Raw genomic sequence first — 21609 nt, forward strand, 5'->3', positions numbered from 1 at the left:
TTAAAAATGCATTTCTAATCACAGCCATACAACAGTGAATAAGTTGTACTTGCCTCCAGAGGGCACTAGGTCCAATAGAAAGAGTAGTATTACTAGACATTGAGGTTGGAAGCAGCTGTGTTTTATTTTTTCTGCACTGGCAGGTACTTCCACCTGTGCAGACAGCAAAGGATTGTATTCACTGATCTGCATAGGTACTGAAGAAGGTATATTGGCAAGAAGCAGTCACAAAGTGAGCGTTTACAAGCATGCATCAACTGCTGTTGAAATTGCTGAATTATTTAAATATCAACCAGAATCTGAGGTAATGCTGCAGAGCTAATTGTTCAGATTGTTCCAGAATATGAATGCAGCAGAACATATTGACTTTGCTTGTTTTAACAAATTCTAGCTAATTTCCCACCGTCTCATATTACAATACAACAATTCAAATCTTTGGTTGAAGATTATATTCTCCCCATCCTTTCTTCCCCTACCCCCTCTCCTTCCCTCCTTATCATTCTACTTTCCTTCTACTCAAGACATTAGAGAATTTCTGAAGTTAAATCATTTCCATATTAATACAGTTTTTTTTATCTATTCCCCCCTCAACCACCAAGCTTTGGGAATTATGCTGTGGAGAACTCCTGCTGTCTGTGTTGTTTGACGTCGGAATCATATCTGTGACCCTCGATCCTTGTGAATATTGTCTGTTCTGTGGAGGCAACGACGGATCGATATTTCAGGTTAATTTGTTCACTGAGGTGAGTAGAATCTTTATGTATTTTCCAACATCTTGGAATCCTTGGAACATGCTTCAAGTAAAATCCACAATTGTTAAAAGTTCAAAGGAACTGCATAGAATTCTTAGAGTCTTTTTACAAACCTAATAATGGGACTGACAGTTATTTTCAAAAATTATGTAAGTTTCCCAGTGAGTAAACGTTTGCACGCATGACAAGTTTAAAGCTTTTTCAATAAAAGCTAAAATCACCATCAACTAAATGTTCTACGCTATACTGTACAAAAACCATTTCTCATTAGCAGCTTAACACAACTGAAAGCTCATTCAACAAATCTCATCATTCAATCTTCTGATCATAAACATATGGGCTTCCAGTAGCAAGGAACCTTGTGGCATCTCTTTGGTTTCTAAAGCTCCTCAAAGCTGCTTAAAGGTAAGGTGGCATCACCATCACTGTATTTGATGGTGCATACAAAACTAATCCCTTTTCTTTGCTAAACATAATAGCACCTATTTTTTGTCATTATCAAATCTCGCTGATGGATCCTGAGAGTCTTGTACAACAGGATCAGCTCACTTCCCCTTTGTTTTACAATGTGGAGCTTAATTTCAGTAATGTTTGAATTCAATTTATGTCCTCATGGCAGCCAGATCATATGGCCTTGTCCATGTGCTGATTTCAGCATGTACCATTCCCGTTTACAAATCCTTCTGTTTTACTTGAGATTTACTTCAAAACATAATCCACTTATAAAGACTTGCATTCGTAACAGTTGAAACACTAGGGATGACTGTTGGAAAGTTTAGCATGCATTATATGTCATATTCTGCCATCTGTACAGGGTTTTGAAGGTATTGGGACAGCATTTTAATGAAGACTTCTCGTGATTTTGCCCTTTTTTTTGCCTCTATGCTGATTCATGTGGCATAGTTGCAAAGCCTTTCAGGAGATAGGAATATCTCACCATTCTTCATGCCTATGGAATATTCAGTTGTGGGAAGGGTGGATGCAACAATGACTGCAATTAAATCTCTGAGCACCCACATCCACTTTGCAGTGTGTAGCCAAGATGCTTCCATTTGTAGGGAAGTTGAAACCATGATCATTTTTTTTTAAAAAGGTTGTCATTAATAATTCTTCAGATTGTTCCAGAATATGAATGCAGCAGAACGTATTGGCTTAGTTTGTTTTCACAAATTCTAGCTAATTTCCCACCATCTCATATTACAATACAACAATTCAAATCTTTGGTTGAAGATTATATTCTCCCCATCCTTTCTCCTTCCCTCCTTGTGTTATTAACAAGAGGATGAGATGAATTAAATCATTTAATTTATCTTCTTTTCTAAAAGGATTTTTAGACTTTTATCAGAACATAAGAAATAGGAGAACAGTATTTAGGCCTCCCCAAGTCAGATCTGCCATTCTATAAGATCATGGCTGATCTTTTCAACCTTTAACTCCCCTGTATTTCAAAAATCTATCGACCTCCTCTTTAAATATTTTCAGTGATTTAACTCTGTGGGATAGAGAATTCCAGACATTTACTACCCTCAAGGAAAAGAAATTCTTTTGCATCCCATGGACGGGTTGGACAAAAGGGTCTGTTTCCATGCTGTACATGTCTATGACTGTATAAGTGGTTCAAGTTCATTTGGGTGTAGGTGACTGAAGTTGTAGAGTTCTGTTTAAAGTTCGCAAGTCGTGAAATGAGTTTTAAATGAGTAACTCCCTATCCTGTAACTATTTTAGATTAGATTAGATTACATTACAGTGTGGAAACAGGCCCTTCGGCCTAACAAGTCCACACCGCCCCGCCGAAGTGCAACCCACCCATACCTCTACATTTACCTCTTACCTAACACTACGGGCAATTTATAATGGCCAATTTACCTGACCTGCACATCTTTGGACTGTGGGAGGAAACCGGAGCACCCGGAGGAAACCCACGCAGACACGGGGAGAACGTGCAAACTCCACACAGTCAGTCGCCTGAGTCGGGAATTGAACCCGGGTCTCAGGCGCTGTGAGGCAGCAGTACCAGCCACCGTGCCGCCCTCTTTTTTTTTTCAAATTAAACGATTTTGTCCCGTAGTTCAGTATCTCCCACTAGTGGTAATGTTGGGTCAGACTTTCCAAGAGTGGTCATACAGATTACCACTCCGGCTCTTCACTATTATTGAAGAAGAGGGCTCTGCATTTTTGAGAACAGATTCTGCTCAAGGCTCCCTTTGAAATGCGAAGCCATGCTTCCTTTCTGACAGTGTATTTGATAGTGTAACTTTTTCCTAAGTAACTATTTTGTTTAATTTCATTGCAAGAATAAGCACACGAATACCTATATCCCTCTGTACCATTCTTTGTTTTAGTCACTCTGCCTTTTAATTCTTTCTCCCAAAGTGCATAGCTTTCACTGTCCTACACTAAACTCAAAATGTTTTTGCCCATTCTGTGAACTGACCTGCATCCCCTTGTAGATTCATTACAGTGTGCCTTCTAATGGATTTTTGTATCATCAGCAAATTTGAATACATTACACTCTGACCTTTCGTCGAAGTCATTACTTTTCAATAGTAAGTAATTGAGGAGTTTGGGACTAATCCTTGTTGCACTCCACTCGATGCATCTTTCCAACCTGAAAAAGATCTATTATTCCTAACAATCTTCTGTGTGCAAACCAGCCCTCAATCCATGCTAACACATTACCCCCAGTACTGTAAGTAATCTTTTTATATGGCACCTTATCAAAGCTTTGTGGAAAGCCAAATACATTACATATACTGATTTCCCCATTATCAGTTCTCCTTGTTAAATCTTCAAAGAAATCTAGCAAATTTTTCAAACACAATTTCCCTTCCACAAGCTCATGTTGACTCTAGCTACCTTGTTTTTCACTATTGCTTCCTTAATAATGCCTTTTTCTAATGATGGACGTTAGGTGAACTGGCCTGCAGTTTGCTGCATCCTGTCTCCTTGCTTGAGTGGAGCACTTCATTAGTGGTTTTCCAAACAACTGGAAACCACCTAGTTCTGGAATCTTTTGACCAATACCTGAGCTATCATTAGAGTTACTTACTTTAAAATTATTGGATTGAGATAATCAGTTCTGGGTGACATGTCTGCTTTTAATCCTAACAGTTTGTCAAATACTTCATCTTTTATGATAGAGATTGTTACAAGACCTTTCCTTCAATTAGCAACTTGCTTATCTGCTACCTTTGGGATGTTTCCAGTGTCCTCCATCACAAAGACTGATGCAAAGTAGTAAATTATGTGGTATTTCTGTGTTGCTCATAATTAATTCCCCAATTGTATCCTCGAAGGGTCCTACACTCTAAGCTACTCATTCTTTTTATATACTTACAGAAGCTCTTGTTTGTTTGTCTATTTCTTGCCAATTTGCTTTCATAATCAGTTTTCTCCATCTTTGTTAGCTTTTTAGTCATCCACTGCTGATTCTCAAATTAAATTCCCAATCCTCTGATTACTGGCTTTCACTGTTTTACATGTATTAGGCTTTGGTTAGATATTCTCCTTGATGGCCTTTTTTTTTAAACCACGAAGTGGTGGAGGCTGATACAATTGCAGTATTTAAAAGACATTTGGATGGGTATATGAACAGGAAGGGTTTGGATGGATATGGGCCGGATGCTAGCAGGTGGGAGTAGTTTGGGTTGGGATATCTGCTCGGCATGGACGGGTTGGACAAAAGGGTCTGTTTCCATGCTGTACATGTCTATGACTGTATAAGTGGTTCAAGTTCATGTGGGTGTAGGTGACTGAAGTTGTAGAGTTCCGTTTAAAGTTTGCAAGTCGTGAAATGAAGTTGGTTTCCACTTTTTCCAGAGATGCAAGTTTACTTCCAAAGCTATCAAAATTAACAAAGGATACTTAGACTGGAGGCAAGCTGAGCCAAGTTTGGAATCTGGCTGTGGGATCATCGGTTGGACTCTTAGCCAACTCACTCAGTGTTAACAGCAAGCTGCTTCTCATCAGACGGAAGAAAGGCATTTTCAAGTACAACATTTTTCAAAGATTGAGTGTTGGTCATGTGATGGAGTTCCTTGATATATCAGTTTGTATTTAACCAGGCAGTTTTTAAAGTAACAATTAGATTCTATTTCTGTGGCCATTGCTGTTGTTTGTTTGTATGAGATAAATTGAGAGCTGGGGGAGACATTTGCTGGTCTCATTGTGCTGCTTGGACTGCAAAGACCACACAATGCAAGGGTTTAACATTCCAGAAGGATGATGCCTTGTGCTGTTCTGGTCATTGTTGTTGGGAATCCTCCAGTAATTTATATGGTATGAATTAGTTCAGTGGTGATTTAGTTCAGCAAGGACATTTGAACAAAATTAAACAATAACTTATAATTTTAAAATAATTAATGACTTTTCTTTGTCTTGTGGATATGACACAGGCAGAAATGAATTTACAAGAAACTCGTTACTCAAATTGGTTAGAATGAATACTTACTAGATGTGGATGAGATAATGTCAATGGATGCATTTTAAGGGAAAGCTAAATAAGCATTAAGGCAGAAAGGAATAGGAGATATGCTGGTTGGGTTAGACCATGTAGGATAAGAGGTGGCATGTATGATGCACAGACAGCAGCATAAACTAGTTCGGCTGAATGATATGTTTTTTTTATTATGCATTCCAAAAATTGCTAGACACTGATTAGGAGCATTTGTTTTTTTCTCTACACCCTTTCATAAACTCAGATGGACATAGATAATTGGATTGGATATGTTGCTTCCCCAGATGAGAATACCAACTTCACAAATTGGAAATTGCTCTGTCTCCTTTTATCCTATTTGAATAAGTTCGACCATGGATAGTGCAATTATTCACTGAATCACCAAGGAATTGAGTAATTGAATCCATTGATTATCAATACACAAGCCTTATAAATAAGCTAAATCATTCTAAAGATGTGGATTCTTAGTTTAATATACAATCACATTTCTGGACAGCTGTGCCCCCATGCCTTTCCTATTAGAATTTTGGATTTTTTTGAGCAAGTTTGTTTTTTATGCACAATGAAGTAAATGTTTCCTGTATTGGTAAGGATGGGAATAGTTTGCACATAGTTACACGTACATATCGAGGTAAGATAAACAAGAAAGAACCCTAAAAAATATTGGGAAATGTGGGATTAAAGACCCCTGGAAAAGCAAAAGAAGATTTTTGTGCTTACTGCAAGTTACCATATTATGTGCAGGTCCTTGATTTCTAAGATGTGGACAGTAAAACTGGCAATCTCTAGTCATTCAGCTTAGATCCCAGTTATGCAGCACTTGTTGTAACTTTAAAATTTCTTGTGAATTAGTTTTTTTTTGAAAGAAGTAATTTAAATGTATCTCTTAGATTCGATCTATTTTCTGTTGTAAAAGGAGAAATTGTGCAAAAATGGAGCATTATTATATCACTCTGGCTTGAGATTTAAGACTTGATAAATTCTTCCACTTTTCATCTGGATTACTGCCAGGCACTCAGTGTCATTGTAGCTTTCATTGTTTTTATGGATAATCTATTTCTCCACCAGTGTGGTAATCTATTGACCTGTACATATGTCAGTAGAGGGACACAGCGCAGAGAAGCATTTTTGTTGTAACTTCAGTCTTTTGCTGCCAGTTATATCTTTTATACATTTAATGCATAAGAAACTAAAACCATGAATATATGGTAAATTCAAATGCTTATTAAGCATTATCCAACCTGATGGATAATTTTGGCTGACAAATTTCAACAGGATGGCTTCCATTTTTAGATGCTTCTGAATGCAGCTGAGGAAAAAGGGAGCTTCTGACCTGACATTTCCAACACTTTAATGTGCCACCTTAAGGCTGGCATTGGAGTTGCTTTTGTTTGCTGGAAAAAGAACAGTTTGTGTGAAGTTTGTGTGGATATTTTGCGCCTTTCAAAACTGAGGGCAGAAATAAGAAAAATAGTTGAAAAATCAAGGATTGCTGCATGGTTTGAAAATAAGTAATTGCAGCTGAACACTGTTTGTATAGCTGTATTTGCAGGTGAGCTGGAGTTGAGGGGTTCTGTTTTCAGATGGATTTCTGGTTGACAAAACAAAATTGATTGATACATGGATTAGTGACCAGTTATCTATGACAAAGGCATTTTACCTGCCAGCAACAATATTATTGGCTCTCAGGTGACTGAACACAGATAAGTGATCAGATCGCCACCAGCTCGGGAGCTTTGTCTCTGCTGACTGCAGTCAAAATCCACTTTAAACCTGAAGGAAACCAATTTTATCTTTCCTTCAGCAGTTGCTGTAAGTTCTGACTTTTTAATTGGTAAATATTAAACTTTTATAAATGAACTAGCTACCTTGTTCCTCTTGCAAACCAATAGAAACATTCAGAAAAAGGAGGCCTAGATGAAACCTGATCAGCAAGAACCAGTTTAACAGATCTTGTGAAGTTGAAAATCACAACACCAGGTTACCGTCCAACAGGTTTATTTGGAAGTACAAGCTTATGGAGCACTGCTCCTCCATCAGGTAGCCACCCCAGTCTAATACCAGCACCTCCACATCTGATCTTGTGAACAAAGACTACTGAATCACCATTCCAGTTCTCTCCCCATGCATGTTGTTTTTCCTTGTCTATCTGTCTGTGTTTGTGTGTAAGAGGATTAGAATATTAAATAGTGAGATATGCCAGTGGTTTATAAAAATGTTTCTGTAGCTAAAGTCTAATTACTTGTAATAGTATTTCTTGTTAAATACAAAATGTGCTTTCTGCTTTTCATCAACCTGGGTCTGAAAATTTAGTAAAATGGGATATTTTGTGTAATTTTTAAAATTCTAACTTTTGTGATGACTCTGGGTTTGATTTTCAGTGTACCATCCCAGTGAGTTATGACATTTGAAACACATTTTTTCTGTTTGAGATTTAAAAAAAAAGTTATATTGAATTCATTAGAAAAAACTTGCATTTCTATATCTCTGATTTATGCTGTGGTAATATTTCAAAACATTTCACAATGAATCGCTTTAGTATAGCGACTGTTAGCATGTAAGCAAACACAACAGCAATTCTGTGCTAGCAATACACCACATGAAAGAACTGAAGTAGAATTATTAGTTAATTTGTTTTTAGTAGTGCTAATTGAGGAAGAAAATTTGAAGAGGGCTCTGAACTTCCTGCTCCTCAAATATTGACATTGTGTCTTGCATATTCACTTGAATAGTTTAATGTACCAGTTGTTAATATATGATATTGAAACATTCCTGGGTTCTCCACAATATAGATTAGATGTTCAACCTGTGAAGTGGACCCAAACTGCTAATGTGAGTGTTTATAGAAGCTCTTAGTTGTAATGAAAATAAAAGCACGTTTATCTGCAAGTATCTTATTAATCGTGATGTTTGAACATGTAAGATTGCCTACTTTAGTATTAAGGATTAACAGAGAAGAGTTGTGCACTATATTGAATCTGGTACAAAAGTGACAATCTGAGACATTATAAAATGGCTACAACACAGAAGGATGCTGTTAAATCTGTAGAACCTATGCAACCAGCCTGCATTTTTTATGTTTATAACTTCGTATCCATGTGACCTCTGAGCTCCTTTATAGATCCAGCTTGCTGCCATGTCTTGGATCTTCACTGGCTTTTTCTTTTGCGACCAGTCTGCTATGTTGCACGTTATCAAAAGCTATATACTCAACTTTTAATAAAAGATATAGGTGTACATATAATATACCTTGATTGACACTGCTTGTTACCCCCTTAAGAAATTCAGTCATTCATTACATACGATCCTGCCTTAATAAATATGTGCCGACTATATTTGATGCATTTGTTTATTTCCAAATAAAGATTTATTCTGTCCCACAGATTTTTTTTTTGATCATGTCTTTTTACCATTAAGATTAGGATGACTGGCCTGTAGTTAATAAATAAATAAATCTTTTGTTTTACACATTTAACAGAGCAAAAAACTGCAAGGCAGTGGATAAGCAGGAGGCTGGAAGAACACCACCTGATGTTGCCTGGCTTGCTGTGTTCATCTAGCCTCCAGCTTGTCCGCTGCTTTGTCGTGCCAGAGACCCGAGTTCGATTCCAGCCTCAAATGACCGTCTGTAGAGTTTCCAATTCTGTCCATGTCTGTGCGGCCACTGAGTGCCCCAGTTTCCTCCTACAGTCCAAAAATGTGCAGGTTAGGTGGATTGGTTCTGCTAAATTCCCAATAGTGTCCAGGTGTATAGGCTAGGTGGGCTGAGGAGTGGCAGATGGAGTTCAACCCTGCCAAGTGTGAGGTTGTCCATTTTGGAAAGACAAATAAGAATGCGGAATACAGGGTTAACGATAGGGTTCTTAGTGAGGTGGAGGAACAGAGGGATCTTGGGGTCTATGTTCATAGATCTTTAAAAGTTGCCACTCAGGTGGATAGAGCTTGTAAGAAAGCCTATGGTGTATTAGCGTTCATTAGCAGAGGGATTGAATTCAAGAGTCGTGAAGTGATGTTGCAACTGTACAGGACTTTGGTTAGGCCACATTTGGAGTACTGTGTGCAGTTCTGGTCGCCTCACTTTAGGAAAGATGTGGAAACTTTGGAGAGGGTGCAGAGAAGATTTACCAGGATGTTGCCTGGAATGGAGAATAGGTCGTACGAGGATAGGTTGAGAGTGCTAGGCCTTTTCTCGTTGGAACGGCGAAGGATGAGGGGTGACTTGATAGAGGTGTATAAGATGATCAGAGGAATAGAGAGAGTAGACAGTCAGAAACTTTTTCCCCGGGTACAACAGAGTGTTACAAGGGGACATAAATTTAAGGTGAAGGGTGGAAGGTATAGGGGAGATGTCAGGGGTGGGTTCTTTACCCAGAGAGTGGTGGGGGCATGGAATGCGCTGTCTGTGGGAGTGGTAGAGTCAGAATCTTTGGTGACCTTTAAGCGGCAATTGGATAGGTACATGGATGGGTGCTTAAGCTAGGGCAGATGTTCGGCACAACATCGTGGGCCGAAGGACCTGTTCTGTGCTGTATTGTTCTATGTTCTGTTATGTCTTCAGTAAATTCTAGTCTTTAATAATCATTTTTTAATAGATTTATAAAATATTTTTGGGATAGTCTTAATGTTTGTTCCCTTTCATAGCTTTCCTAATTTTCTTTCTCATCTCCATTTCCCCATCCCTAAATGCCCACCCCCAACAATGGTTATCACTTAGCTCCTCTTCAATATCGAGGTCTCGGTATCTATCCTTCAATTTAAGCTTAAAGCCCCTTGGCATTCTGAATTTTTTTAATCTGACCATTTTTCTTGTGAATGTTCTTGATACAAATCCTCACTATCTTTTATCTGAATGCCTCCCACTGATCTGGCACTGGTTTATCTTCAAGTCATTGTTTCAGTCCACCTGCTAAATCACAACTAAGCTTCATAATATGACACTTACCGCAAATGTGAACTAATCTATCTATTTGTTTCCATAACCACCTTTAAATTTAATATGACTTGTGTTCCTTACACCTGTTCAACCTTGTTTTCTAAAACTAAGTTTAAAGCCTCACCTCTCTTGTTGCACTTGCTCCATTTTGGTTTGGAAAAAAAGATTCTCTTGAATTCTGCTCTCCTGCTTTCTGTGTGCCTTTAACATTAATCTGTGTTAATGTTTGAGTAGATAAAATTCCTCACGATTACAGCCCTGCTGATATTGCATTTCTTAGAGATTTGTCTACATGTTTGCTTCTCTCTGACTAGCAGTCTATAGTACACTTCCCAAGAACATGACTGCCACTTTATTTCATTCTTCACTTCAAACCATCTGGCTGAATTTGATCTTTCTGTACCCTATCCTCCCTTCTCACAATTATAATAATCTCTTTAAATAATATTGAAACCCACTCCCTCCACATTTTATTCTCCTTTCCATCGCGCCTGGAAATCTTGTAACCTGAAATGTGAGCTAGCGTTCCTGTCCTTTTTTCAGCTTTGTCTCAGTAATAGCTATAGTACCATATCCCCACGTCTTTCTCTGTTTTCATCTTTTTTTTTACCCTAGGCATTGAGTTTTAGCACCATTTAGCACTGCCAGGCTTCCTTCCTTGTCGATTTTCTAACCTTTGCTACCTCTGCCTTCAAAACACTGTAAACATGTTCCTGATTTTCAAGGCACAGACTTTGTGCAATATGAACATTTTTAAATTGAGTTGAGAAAGGGAACAACATGCTGCAAATTTGACCATTGAATGTCAGGTGATGTTTTGTAATTTCTCTGCAAAACGTTAACTCGGGTCTGTGGAAAGCTCTTAAACTGTTGGTGGAATCCCTTCCCTTGAAATGGCAGTCAAAATGCAGAACTGCTTGTGAATTTACACCTATTAATTATCGAAACTCAAAATCAATGGCCCGCAGATTGTGCAGATGTGAACTCAATACTTAAGCCAGTTTCTCAACACCTCTCTCTATCACAAGCAGATGTGACCCATCACCATTCATTCCCAATTATGTAACAGTGGCTTCTGACTTTCAACATCTTTGTGTGAGCAATTGAAGAGTTGACTTTGAATAATAAATCTTATTACTCCAAGAATCATCCATACTCAGCACAGTCTGGAAACATCAGGACAAGAGAGATTATTATTTCAGCTACAATAATAAAGCTCTGGCTGAACAATCAATCAGCCCAGGGAATGAGAGAGAAGGTCTGATTTTCTTCACCTGCCAAGATTTGGCTCTGGAGAAAGTTGGGCATGACTATAAACCAGCAGTTTCTGAAGTCCATTCATCCAAAAAGCCATGAGAGAGAATCTGTCCAGGCCTGCAACGTGTGCATGTTAAAGCTTAAATAATTGCTTCACTTCAATGATTTGCATCTTATTAATAACTTGAATGCATGCTTTCTATTTAGAATCCAGCTTTATTTGTGTGTGTGTGTGTGTGTGTGTATGATCAATGAATGAGGGAGTGAGGTCTGTTCCATTTCATTTACGTTTTGGTACTAAAAATAAAATTTACTCTTCTCATTTAAACTAACCCAAAAGCCTGCCCCCCCCCCCCACCCAAGTATTTAAAATGTTCCTTGTAAAAATACACAATGTTGCAGACAATTGAGAGGGAAAAGAGAAAAAAAACATTTCTGTCCTTGCATATAGCAGTACTTCAATCATGTTTAGTACTAGTGACTTTTGGAATTTAATTTGCATCTCATGTCTTCATTCGTCTTGCTTGAATTCTGATCCACTTTTTCATTTTGTCCATTTCTCTGAAGCAGGTTCTTTGCTGGATTTCCTTCGGTTTGCTTTTTTTAAAAATCTATGAATATCTCTGTTGGTTTCAGGAAATAATCTGCAATGCAGTGCAAGGTTTTCCTCGATTTATTTTCATATTAAATCATTGAGGCACTAAGTGCATAGGATAGTCGTGTACTCTGGACATAATCAATGTAAAACTAACATATCTTCACTGTGCATTAGCACTTTTTGCAAGGCCAGCTTTGTATTATTTCAAATTCTGTCAATGGTAACAAGCCTTTTAGTTGAAGTAGGTGGACGTATTCACTGAGAAACTGTAACTCATTGAAATAACTGCACAGAGGTCAGTATCCCGTCACCAAAGTCACCCTTTATTTCCGTGTGCACAGTACTCCGGCTGTGATCAGCCAGCTCTGAATCAGTCCCAGAAGATCTTCTGAGACTCCTGTTTATATCTGTTAACCAGAGCTACCTGATTGGGGTTGCTAAACTAGACCAGTCAAGGGTCTGTCAGTAAGATCCATCTGCTTCCAGTCACTACATTTCTACCCACACCTAGTCCAGGGATAAAGGCCCATTCTTTCTCTGGTAGCTTCTCCTGGGACATTTTTGCCCCAGGCCCAGATCCTCTGATTCGGACACGGGTGGCACCAGACTTGAGGGCAGGAATAGGAGGATAGAACAGATGAATACATGGCTGAGGAGCTGGTGTATGGGAGAGGGATTCACATTTTTGGACCATTGGAATCTCTCTTGGGAAAGAAGTGACCTGTACAAGAAGGACGGGGACTAATATACTGACAGGGAGATTTGCTAGAGCTGCTCGGAAGGATTTAAACTAGTAAGGTGGAGGGGGTGGGACCCAAGGAGATAGTGAGGAAATAGATCAATCTGAGACTGGTACAGTTGAGAACAGAAGCGAGTCAAACAGTCAGGTCAGGCAGGGACAAGATAGGACTAATAACTTAAACTGCATTTATTTCAATGCAGGGGGCCTAACAGGGAAGGCAGATGAACTCAGGGCATGGTTAGGAACATGGGACTGGGATATTATAGCAATTGTTGTGGTTCTGTTCGCCGAGCTGGAAGTTTTTGTTGCAAACGTTTCGTCCCCTGGCTAGGCGACATCATCAGTACTTGGGAGCCTCCTGCGAAGCGCTTCTTTGATGTTTCCTCCGGTGTTTATAGTGGTCTGTCCCTGCCGCTTCCTGTTGTCAGTTTCAGCTGTCCGCTGTAGTGGTTGGTATATTGGGTCCAGGTCGATGTGTTTGTTGATGGAGTTTGTGGATGAATGCCATGCCTCTAGGAATTCCCTGGCTGTTCTCTGTCTGGCTTGCCCTATGATAGTAGTGTTGTCCCAGTCGAATTCATGTTGCTTGTTGTCTGCGTGTGTGGCTACTAAGGATAGCTGGTCGTGTCGTTTCGTGGCTAGTTGATGTTCATGTATGCGGATTGTTAGCTGTCTTCCTGTTTGTCCTATATAGCGTTTGGTGCAAGGACTGCACTAAACACTATATAGGACAAACAGGAAGACAGCAACATGAATTCGACTGGGACAACACTACTATCATAGGGCAAGCCAGACAGAGAACAGCCAGGGAATTCCTAGAGGCATGGCATTCATCCACAAACTCCATCAACAAACACATCGACCTGGACCCAATATACCAACCACTACAGCGGACAGCTGAAACTGACAACCGGAAGCGGCAGGGACAGACCACTATAAACACCGGAGGAAACATCAAAGAAGCGCTTCGCAGGAGGCTCCCAAGCACTGATGATGTCGCCTAGCCAGGGGACGAAACGTTTGCAACAAAAACTTCCAGCTCGGCGAACAGAACCACAACAATGAGCACCCGAGCTACAAATCTTCGCACAAACTTTGAAATTATAGCAGTTATGGAAGCATGGCTCAGGGATGGGCAGGACTGGCAGCTTTATGTTCCAGGATACAAATGCTACAGGAAGGATAGAAAGAGAGGCAAGAGAGGAGGGGGAGTGGCGTTTTGACAAGGGATAGTATTACAGCTGTGCTGAGGGAGGATATTCCTGGAAATACATCCAGGGAAATTATTTGGGTGGAACGGAGAAATAAGAAAGGGATGATCACGTTATTGGGTTTGTATTATAAACCCCCTAATAGGTCAGAGGGAAATTGAGAAACAAACTTGTAAGGAGATCTCAGCTATCTGTAATAATAGGGTGATTATGGTAGGGAATTTTAACTTTCCAAACATAGACTGGGACTGCCATAGTGTTAAGGGTTTAGATGGAGAGGAATTTAAGTGTGTACAAGAAAGTTTTCTGATTCAGTATGTGGATGTATCGACTAGAGAAGGTGCAAAACTTGACCTACTCTTGGGAAATAAAGCAGGGCAGGTGACTGAGGTGTGAGTGGGAGAGCACTTTTGGGGCCAGCTTCCATAATTCTATTAGATTTAAAATAGTGAGGGGAAAGGATAGACCAGATCTAAAAGTTGAAGTTCTAAATTGGAGGAAGGCCAATTTTGACAGTATTAGGCAAGAACTTCCAAAAGCAGATTGGAGGCACATGTTTGCAGGTAAAAGGGACAGCTGGAATATGGGAAGCCTTCAGAAATGAGATAATGAGAATCCAGAGAAAGTATATTCGTGTTAGGGTGAAAGGAAAGGCTGGTAGGTATAGGGAATGCTGGATGACAAAAGAAATTGAGGGTTTGGTTAAGAAAAAGAAGGAAGCATATGTCAGGTATAGACAGGATAGATCGAGTGAATCCTTAGAGTATAAAAGCAATAGGAGTATACTTGAGGGAAATCAGGAGGGCAAAAAGGGGACATGAGATAGCTTTGGCAAATAGAATTAAGGAGAATCCAAAGGGTTTTTACAAATACGTCAAGTACAAAAGGGTAACTAGGGAGAGAATAGGGCCCCTCAAAGATCAGCAAGGCAACCTTTGTGTAGAGGCGCAGAAAATGGGGGTGGGGGTGGTAGAGATACCAAACGAGTATTTTGCATCAGTATTTACTGTGGAAAAGGAGATGAAAGATATAGACTGTAGGGAAATAGATGGTGACATCTTGCAAAATGTCCATATTACAGAGGAGGAAGTGCTGGATGTCTTGAAACACATAAAGGTGGATAAATCTCCAAGACCTGATCAGGTGTACCCTAGAACCCTGTGGGAAGCTAGAGAAGTGATTGCTGGGCCTCTTGCTGAGATATTTGTGTCATCGTTAGATACCGGTGAGGTGCCAGAAGACTGGAGGATGGCAAATGTGGTGCCACTGTTTAAGAAGGGTAGTAATGACAAGCCAGGGAACTATAGACTACTGAGCCTGATGTTGGTGGTGGGCAAGTTGTTAGAGGGAATCCTGAGGGACAGGATGTACATGTATTTGGAAAGGCAAGGACTGATTAAGGATAGTCAACATGGCTTTGTGCGTGGGAAATCATGTCTTACAAACTTGATTGAGTTTTTTTGAAGATGTAACAAAGAGGATTGATATGGGCAGAGCGGTAGATATCATCTATATGGACTTCAGTAATCTGTTCAACAAGGTTCCCCATGGAAGACTGGTTAGTAAGTTTAGATCTCATGGAACAAAGGGAGAACTAGCCATTTGGATACAGAACTGGCTCAAAGTAGACGACAGAGGGTGTGGTGGATGGGTGTTTTTCAGACTGGAGGCCTGTGACCAGTGGAGTGCCACAAGGATCGGTGTCGGGTCCTCTACTTTTTGTTATTTACATAAATAATTTGGATGTGAGCATAAGTACAGTTAGTAAGTTTGCAGATGACACCAAAATTAGAGGTGTAGTAGACAGCAAAGAGGGTTACCTCAGATTACAACAGGATCTTGATCAGATGGGCCAATGGGCCGAGAAGTGGCAGATGGAGTTTAATTCAAATAAATGCGAGGTTCTGCATTTTGAGAAAGCAAGTCTGAGCAGGTTATACACTTGATGGTAAGGTCCGAGAGAGTGTTGCTGAACAAAGAGACCTTGGAGTGCAGATTCAGAGCTCCTTGAAAATCGAGTTGCAGGTAGATAGGATAGTGAGGAAGGCATTTGGTATACTTTCTTTTATTGGTCAGAGTATTGAGTACAGGAGTTGGGAGGTCATATTGCGACTGTATAGGACATTGGTCAGGCCACTTGGAATATTGGGTGCAATTCTGGTTCTTTCCTATTGGGAAGATGTGGTGAAATGTGAAAGGGTTCAAAAAAGATTTACAAGGATGTTGCCAGGGTTGGAGGATTTGAGCTATGGGGAGAGGCTGAACAGGCTGGGGCTGTTTTCCCTGGAGTGTCGGAGGCTGAGGGGTGACTTATAGAGGTTTATAAAACCATGAAGGGCATGGATAGGATAAATAGACAAAGTCTTTTCCCTTAGGTCGAGAAGTCCAGAACTAGAGGGTATAGATTTAGGATGAGAGGGGAAAGATATAAAAGGAACTTAAGGGGCAACTTTTTCACGCAGAGGGTGGTACGTGTATGGCATGAGCTGCCAGAGGAAGTGGTGGAGGCTGGTACAATTGCAACATTTGAAAGGCATCTTGATGGGTATATGAATAGGAAGGTTTGGAGGGATATGGACCGGGTGCTGGCAGCTGGGACTAGATTGGGTTGCGATATCTGGTCGGCATGGATCGAAGGGTCTGTTTCCATGCTGTCCATCTCTTTGACTCTATAACTTCCCTGCTGGTAATGATGTCCCATTGTCCAAGGCCAATACTTCTGGGAGTCCATGTATCACGAATGATGCTTGCAGCTTTTCTATCATTATTCCTGACTTTGATGAATGAGCTGTATGCACATCCAATCACTTTGAATGGACATCCACAATGACCAGCATGAAAGGATCAGCATAGTTGACATGTAACCAAGTCCAGACCTTTTCCACTAATATGGGTGCTGCTAGCAGCAATTTCTGCCCTTGTTGACACCCTGGGTACTGCCTCACCACGACTACTATGTTGGCATCCAATCCTGGCTATCAGAAATAACTGCTCACCACCATCTTCATTTTGGATACTCCTGGATGACCCTGGCAGTGACTTTTGCTCAGGGCAGTCATAAATTCCTTACAGTAATACAGTTGGATGGTGATCTGGCCTCGCCTGGTCCAGAAAGGTTTCACGCCTGGTTGTTATGGCCCTTTTGTTGTCCTCATCACCAACAGCTGTCCTAGTTTTGTCAGGATGGGATCTTTTTGTGTTCATAGTCAGATATTGCCAGCAGTGACCGGTAGGGTGTCCAGAAAGTTTTTAACCAGAATAGACTCTTGCAGTAGAGGACTGTTGGTGGAGTATCTGCCAGTGGGAGGTGGCTCAAGGCATCTGCATTAGCCACTTGGCCTCCTGGATGATGTTCCCACTTGCCACATTTTCTGATGACAAAGCCAGTTGTGGTGCCTGTTTTGAAGTCCAGTTGAGCTTCAGCTAGTAGGCACCTCTGCATGGGTACGTCATTAATCCCACGTACCAAACCGTGTCTCAGCATCTCATTCAGGTTAACTCAAAATCACATGCCTCTGCCAGTCATCTTAACCTCGTCAAAAATCCCGATAGGGATTCCTTTGGTTTTTGAGCAGCCAAATAAAACTGATAGCTTCTTAGAATTAGAAGAGGTTTGGTTCATAATATTCCTTAATCAAATCCGTTAACTCTTGGAAGGTTTTAGTGTCTCGTGCCTCTGGGAAAGTTAAGCCCCTGAATAACTGAAAATGCTGTAGGTCTGCAAGCAGTTCAAAGGATTATTCATTGTTTTTCATCTGCCCCAATGTTATTTGCTGGGGAAAAGATATCACATTCTTTCAATGTACTGGGCCCAGTCTCCAGTGGTGGGATTAAACAAATCAAGTTTCTCAAATAACAGCATGATGCCAGAAATGCTTCCCCAAAACTCAAAAACAACTGTTGCGAGTGAATATTCTTCAGGCAAGTACTGCTTTTTCTGTTGCCACTGAAATGACTGCACAGAGACCAGTATCCCATTACCTTTATTTACATGTGCACAGTATACTGGCTGTGACGAGCCTGTTCCGAATCAGTCCCTGAAGTCAAAAGACCTTCGGAATCTCCTGTTCATCAAATCAATAAGATCCACCTGTTTCCATTAATTACACTTATCAACTCTCCTCTTCCTAGCACGTTTTCTCAACTTTTCTGGCCAGAAGTTAGGGGGTTCCAAGATGACAAGATTTGTCCAAGTTAATATTGGAGTAGCTTATTTATGATGGCGTGATGGCTTTCAGCATGGTCCTTTCATTTCTACTACTGGAATATAATCTAGACTGTGGTAGGATCTGTTTTCTGTGGTCAAAATGAAATGGATATTAGACAGATGTGTCTTGTTCTTAGCAGTACAAGTTCGCTGCCCAAATGTAACATCTGTTTTTAAAAAGGATTTTTTGATTAAGTTTGGAAATTAAAGATTTTAGGTTTAACCTGCCTGTCACAAATTAGCATACAATTTCTATTAAAAACCAAAGAAAACTTGTCGTCTTTTCATAAACAAATACAAATTTAAATCATAAGCCATCTGCTCTATACATTAATATACTGGTGAGATTAAGATCAAGCAGGTGGTTTGATTTGGATTAGCTGCATTTAAAATATGATTTAAATTTGTATTCATTTATGAAAAGACGACAGACATTTTCTTTTGTTTTTATTAGAACTTGTATGCTGATTTTTGGTTTCGGTGTCCTGTATGTTTATTTGAACATCAGTGCAAGCAGAAAGTTTATCCCAATACTCTTTGTGGAACTTTGTTTGAAAATTGGCGGCTGTGTTGTCCTGCATTACTGAAGTGACCATCATACATAAGTACTTCATTGGTTATGAAGAGTTTTGGGATGTCCTGAGACTATGGAATGTGAATCTAAAACTAGGGCATATAGTCTTGGGATAGGGGATAAGATTATTTTAGAGCGAAATATGATTTTCTCACTCAGAGGGTGGTGAAACTTTCTAACTTGGGCTATGGATGCTCAATCATTGAGCAATTTAACATTAGAAATTGGTAGATTTCTGGTGACTAATAATATCAAGGAATATGGAAGTGGTTTGCGAAAGTGGCATTGAGAGAGATCAGCCATCATTTAAATAAATGTTGGAGTAGACTCAGCAGGCTGATAACCTACAACCGTTCCTGTGTTCCTCATTCCTCTGAGATGTTGTTTTGCGAAGGCACTTGCAATGGCAGTTAAGACTCAGTGACAGTCGTTTGGGACTGGAGTCTCATTGAGATCAGACTGGATAAAGGTCACGTATTTTCTTCTCCTTAATGATGAAACAGTAGGACTTTTACAACTAAAGAGACAAATTTAGTCTGTTTTACTGATTCATACTAATTATTTCTATATTTTTAAATACTAAAGTCCAATTCTAAAACTGTCATAGTAGGATTTTAATTCATGTTCTGAGTTACAGACGTTTCGCCTATACTGCACATTTCTTCAATGTGAGTTAGCTATAACTCAATTGAAGAATTTAGACCATTATTTGTGGAATTCGAACTTGCCTTACTTGAATTGGCTATCGCACGATTCTGGTCCCAATGGTTTAAATGCGATTTTCATATAATGCAGGATCACACAGGAATGGAACTATCGTGTTATATCAGACCATTGTGCAACAGTACCCAATGTAAGAGATATATTTCTTTGCACTATTTTGAAGAACTGACATGCTGAAGTATTGCTCCATAGGCAATGGCAGTTTCTTACTACCTTGCTAAAAAAGCATTCTTGTCGTCTGAATGATTACTCTAGTGAGTCATAGAGATGTACAGCATGGAAACAGACCCTTTGGTCCAACCTGTCCATGCCGACCAGATATCCCAACCCAATCCAGTCCTACCTGCCAGCACCCAACCCATATCCCTCCAAACCCTTCCTATTCATATACCCATCCAAATGCCTCTTGAATGTTTCAATTGTACCAGCCTCCACCACATCCTCTGGCAGCTCATTCCATACACGTACCACCCTCTGTGTGAAAAAGTTGCCCCTGAGGTCTCTTTTATATCTTTCCCCTCTCACCCTCTAGTTCTATGCCCTCACCCCTAAGCCCTCTAGTTCTGGACTCCCCGACCCCAGGGAAAAGACTTTGTCTATTTATCGTATCCATGCCCCTCATCATTTTGTAAACCTCTATAAGGTCACCCCTCATCCTCCGACGCTCCAGGGAAAACAGCCCCAGCCTATTCAGCCTCTCCCTATAGCTCAAATCCTCCAATCCTGGCAACATCCTTGTAAATCTTTTCTGAACCCTTTCAAGTTTCACAACATCTTTCTGATAGGAAGGAGACCAGAATTGCACGCAATATTCCAACAGTGGCCTAACCAATGTCCTGTACAGCCGCAACATGACCTCCCAACCCCTGTACTCAATACTCTGACCAATAAAGGAAAGCATACCAAACGCCGCCTTCACTATCCTATCTACCTGCGACTCCACTTTCAAGGACCTATGAACCTGCACTCCAAGATCTCTTTGTTCAGCAACACTCCCTCGGACCTTACCATTAAGTATATAAGTCCTGCTAAGATATGCTTTCCCAAAATGCAGCACCTCGCATTTATCTGAATTAAACTCCATCTGCCACTTCTCAGCTCATTGGCCCATCTGGTCCAGATCCTGTTGTAATCTGAGGTAACCCTCTTTGCTGTCCACTACACCTCCAATTTTGGTGTCATCTGCAAACTTACTAACTGTACCTCTTATGCTCACATCCAAATCATTTCTGTAAATCACAAAAAGTAGAGGACCCAGCACCGATCCTTGTGGCACTCCACTGGTCACAGGCCTCCAGTCTGAAAAACAACACTCCACCACTACCCTCTGTCTTCTCCCTTTGAGCCAGTTCTATATCCAAATGGCTAGTTTTCCCTTTATTCCATGAGATCTAACCTTGCTAATCAGTCTTCCATGGGGAACCTTGTCGAATGCCTTACTGAAGTCCATACAGATCACATCTACTGCTCTGCCCTCATCAATCTTCTTTGTTACTTCTTCAAAAAACTCAATCAAGTTTGTGAGACATGATTTCCCACGCACAAAGCCTTGTTGACTATCCCTAATCAGGGATAGTCTTGCCTTTCCAAATGCATATACATCCTGTCCCTCAGGATTCCCTCCAACAACTTGCCCACCACTGAGATCAGGCTCACCGGTCTATAGTTCCCTGTCTTGTCTTTACTGCCCTTCTTAAACAGTGGCACCATGTTTGCCAACCTCCAGTCATCTGGCACCTCACCTGTGACTATTGATGATACAAATATCTCAGCAAGAGGCCCAGCAATCACTTCTCTAGCTTCCCACAGAGTTCTCGGGTACACCTGATTAGGTCCTGGGGATTTATCCATCTTTAACCGTTTCAAGACATCCAGCACTTCCTCCTCTGTAATCTGGACATTTTGCAAGACGTCACCATCTATTTCCCTACAGTCTATATCTTCCATCTCCTTTTCCACAGTAAATACTGATGCAAAATATTCATTTAGTTTCTCCCCCATTTTCTGTGGCTCCACACAAAGGCTGCCTTGCTGATCTTTGAGGGGCCTTATTCTCTCCCTAGTTACCCTTTTGTCCTTAATATATTTGTAAAAACCCTTTGGATTCTCCCTAATTCTATTTGCCAATGCTATCTCATGTCCCCTTTTTGCTCTCC

At 40.3% G+C, this 21609-nt stretch overlaps 1 protein-coding gene across 1 annotated transcript in view; it reads left to right on the plus strand.

Annotated features, from left to right (window-relative positions):
• wdr18 (WD repeat domain 18) overlaps positions 1-21609 on the plus strand; it is a 208790-nt gene that overhangs the window by 85067 nt on the left and 102114 nt on the right. The window contains exon 5 of the mRNA XM_043721023.2: positions 600-743. Within this exon, the coding sequence (XP_043576958.2) occupies positions 600-743 (144 nt within the window). The remainder of the gene's footprint in view (positions 1-599; positions 744-21609) is intronic.

This window comes from Chiloscyllium plagiosum, unplaced genomic scaffold (assembly GCF_037043375.1).
Source record: "Chiloscyllium plagiosum isolate Xiang-an unplaced genomic scaffold, Cpla_swu_hap1 HiC_scaffold_28, whole genome shotgun sequence".
Taxonomy (NCBI): Eukaryota; Metazoa; Chordata; class Chondrichthyes; order Orectolobiformes; family Hemiscylliidae; genus Chiloscyllium; species Chiloscyllium plagiosum.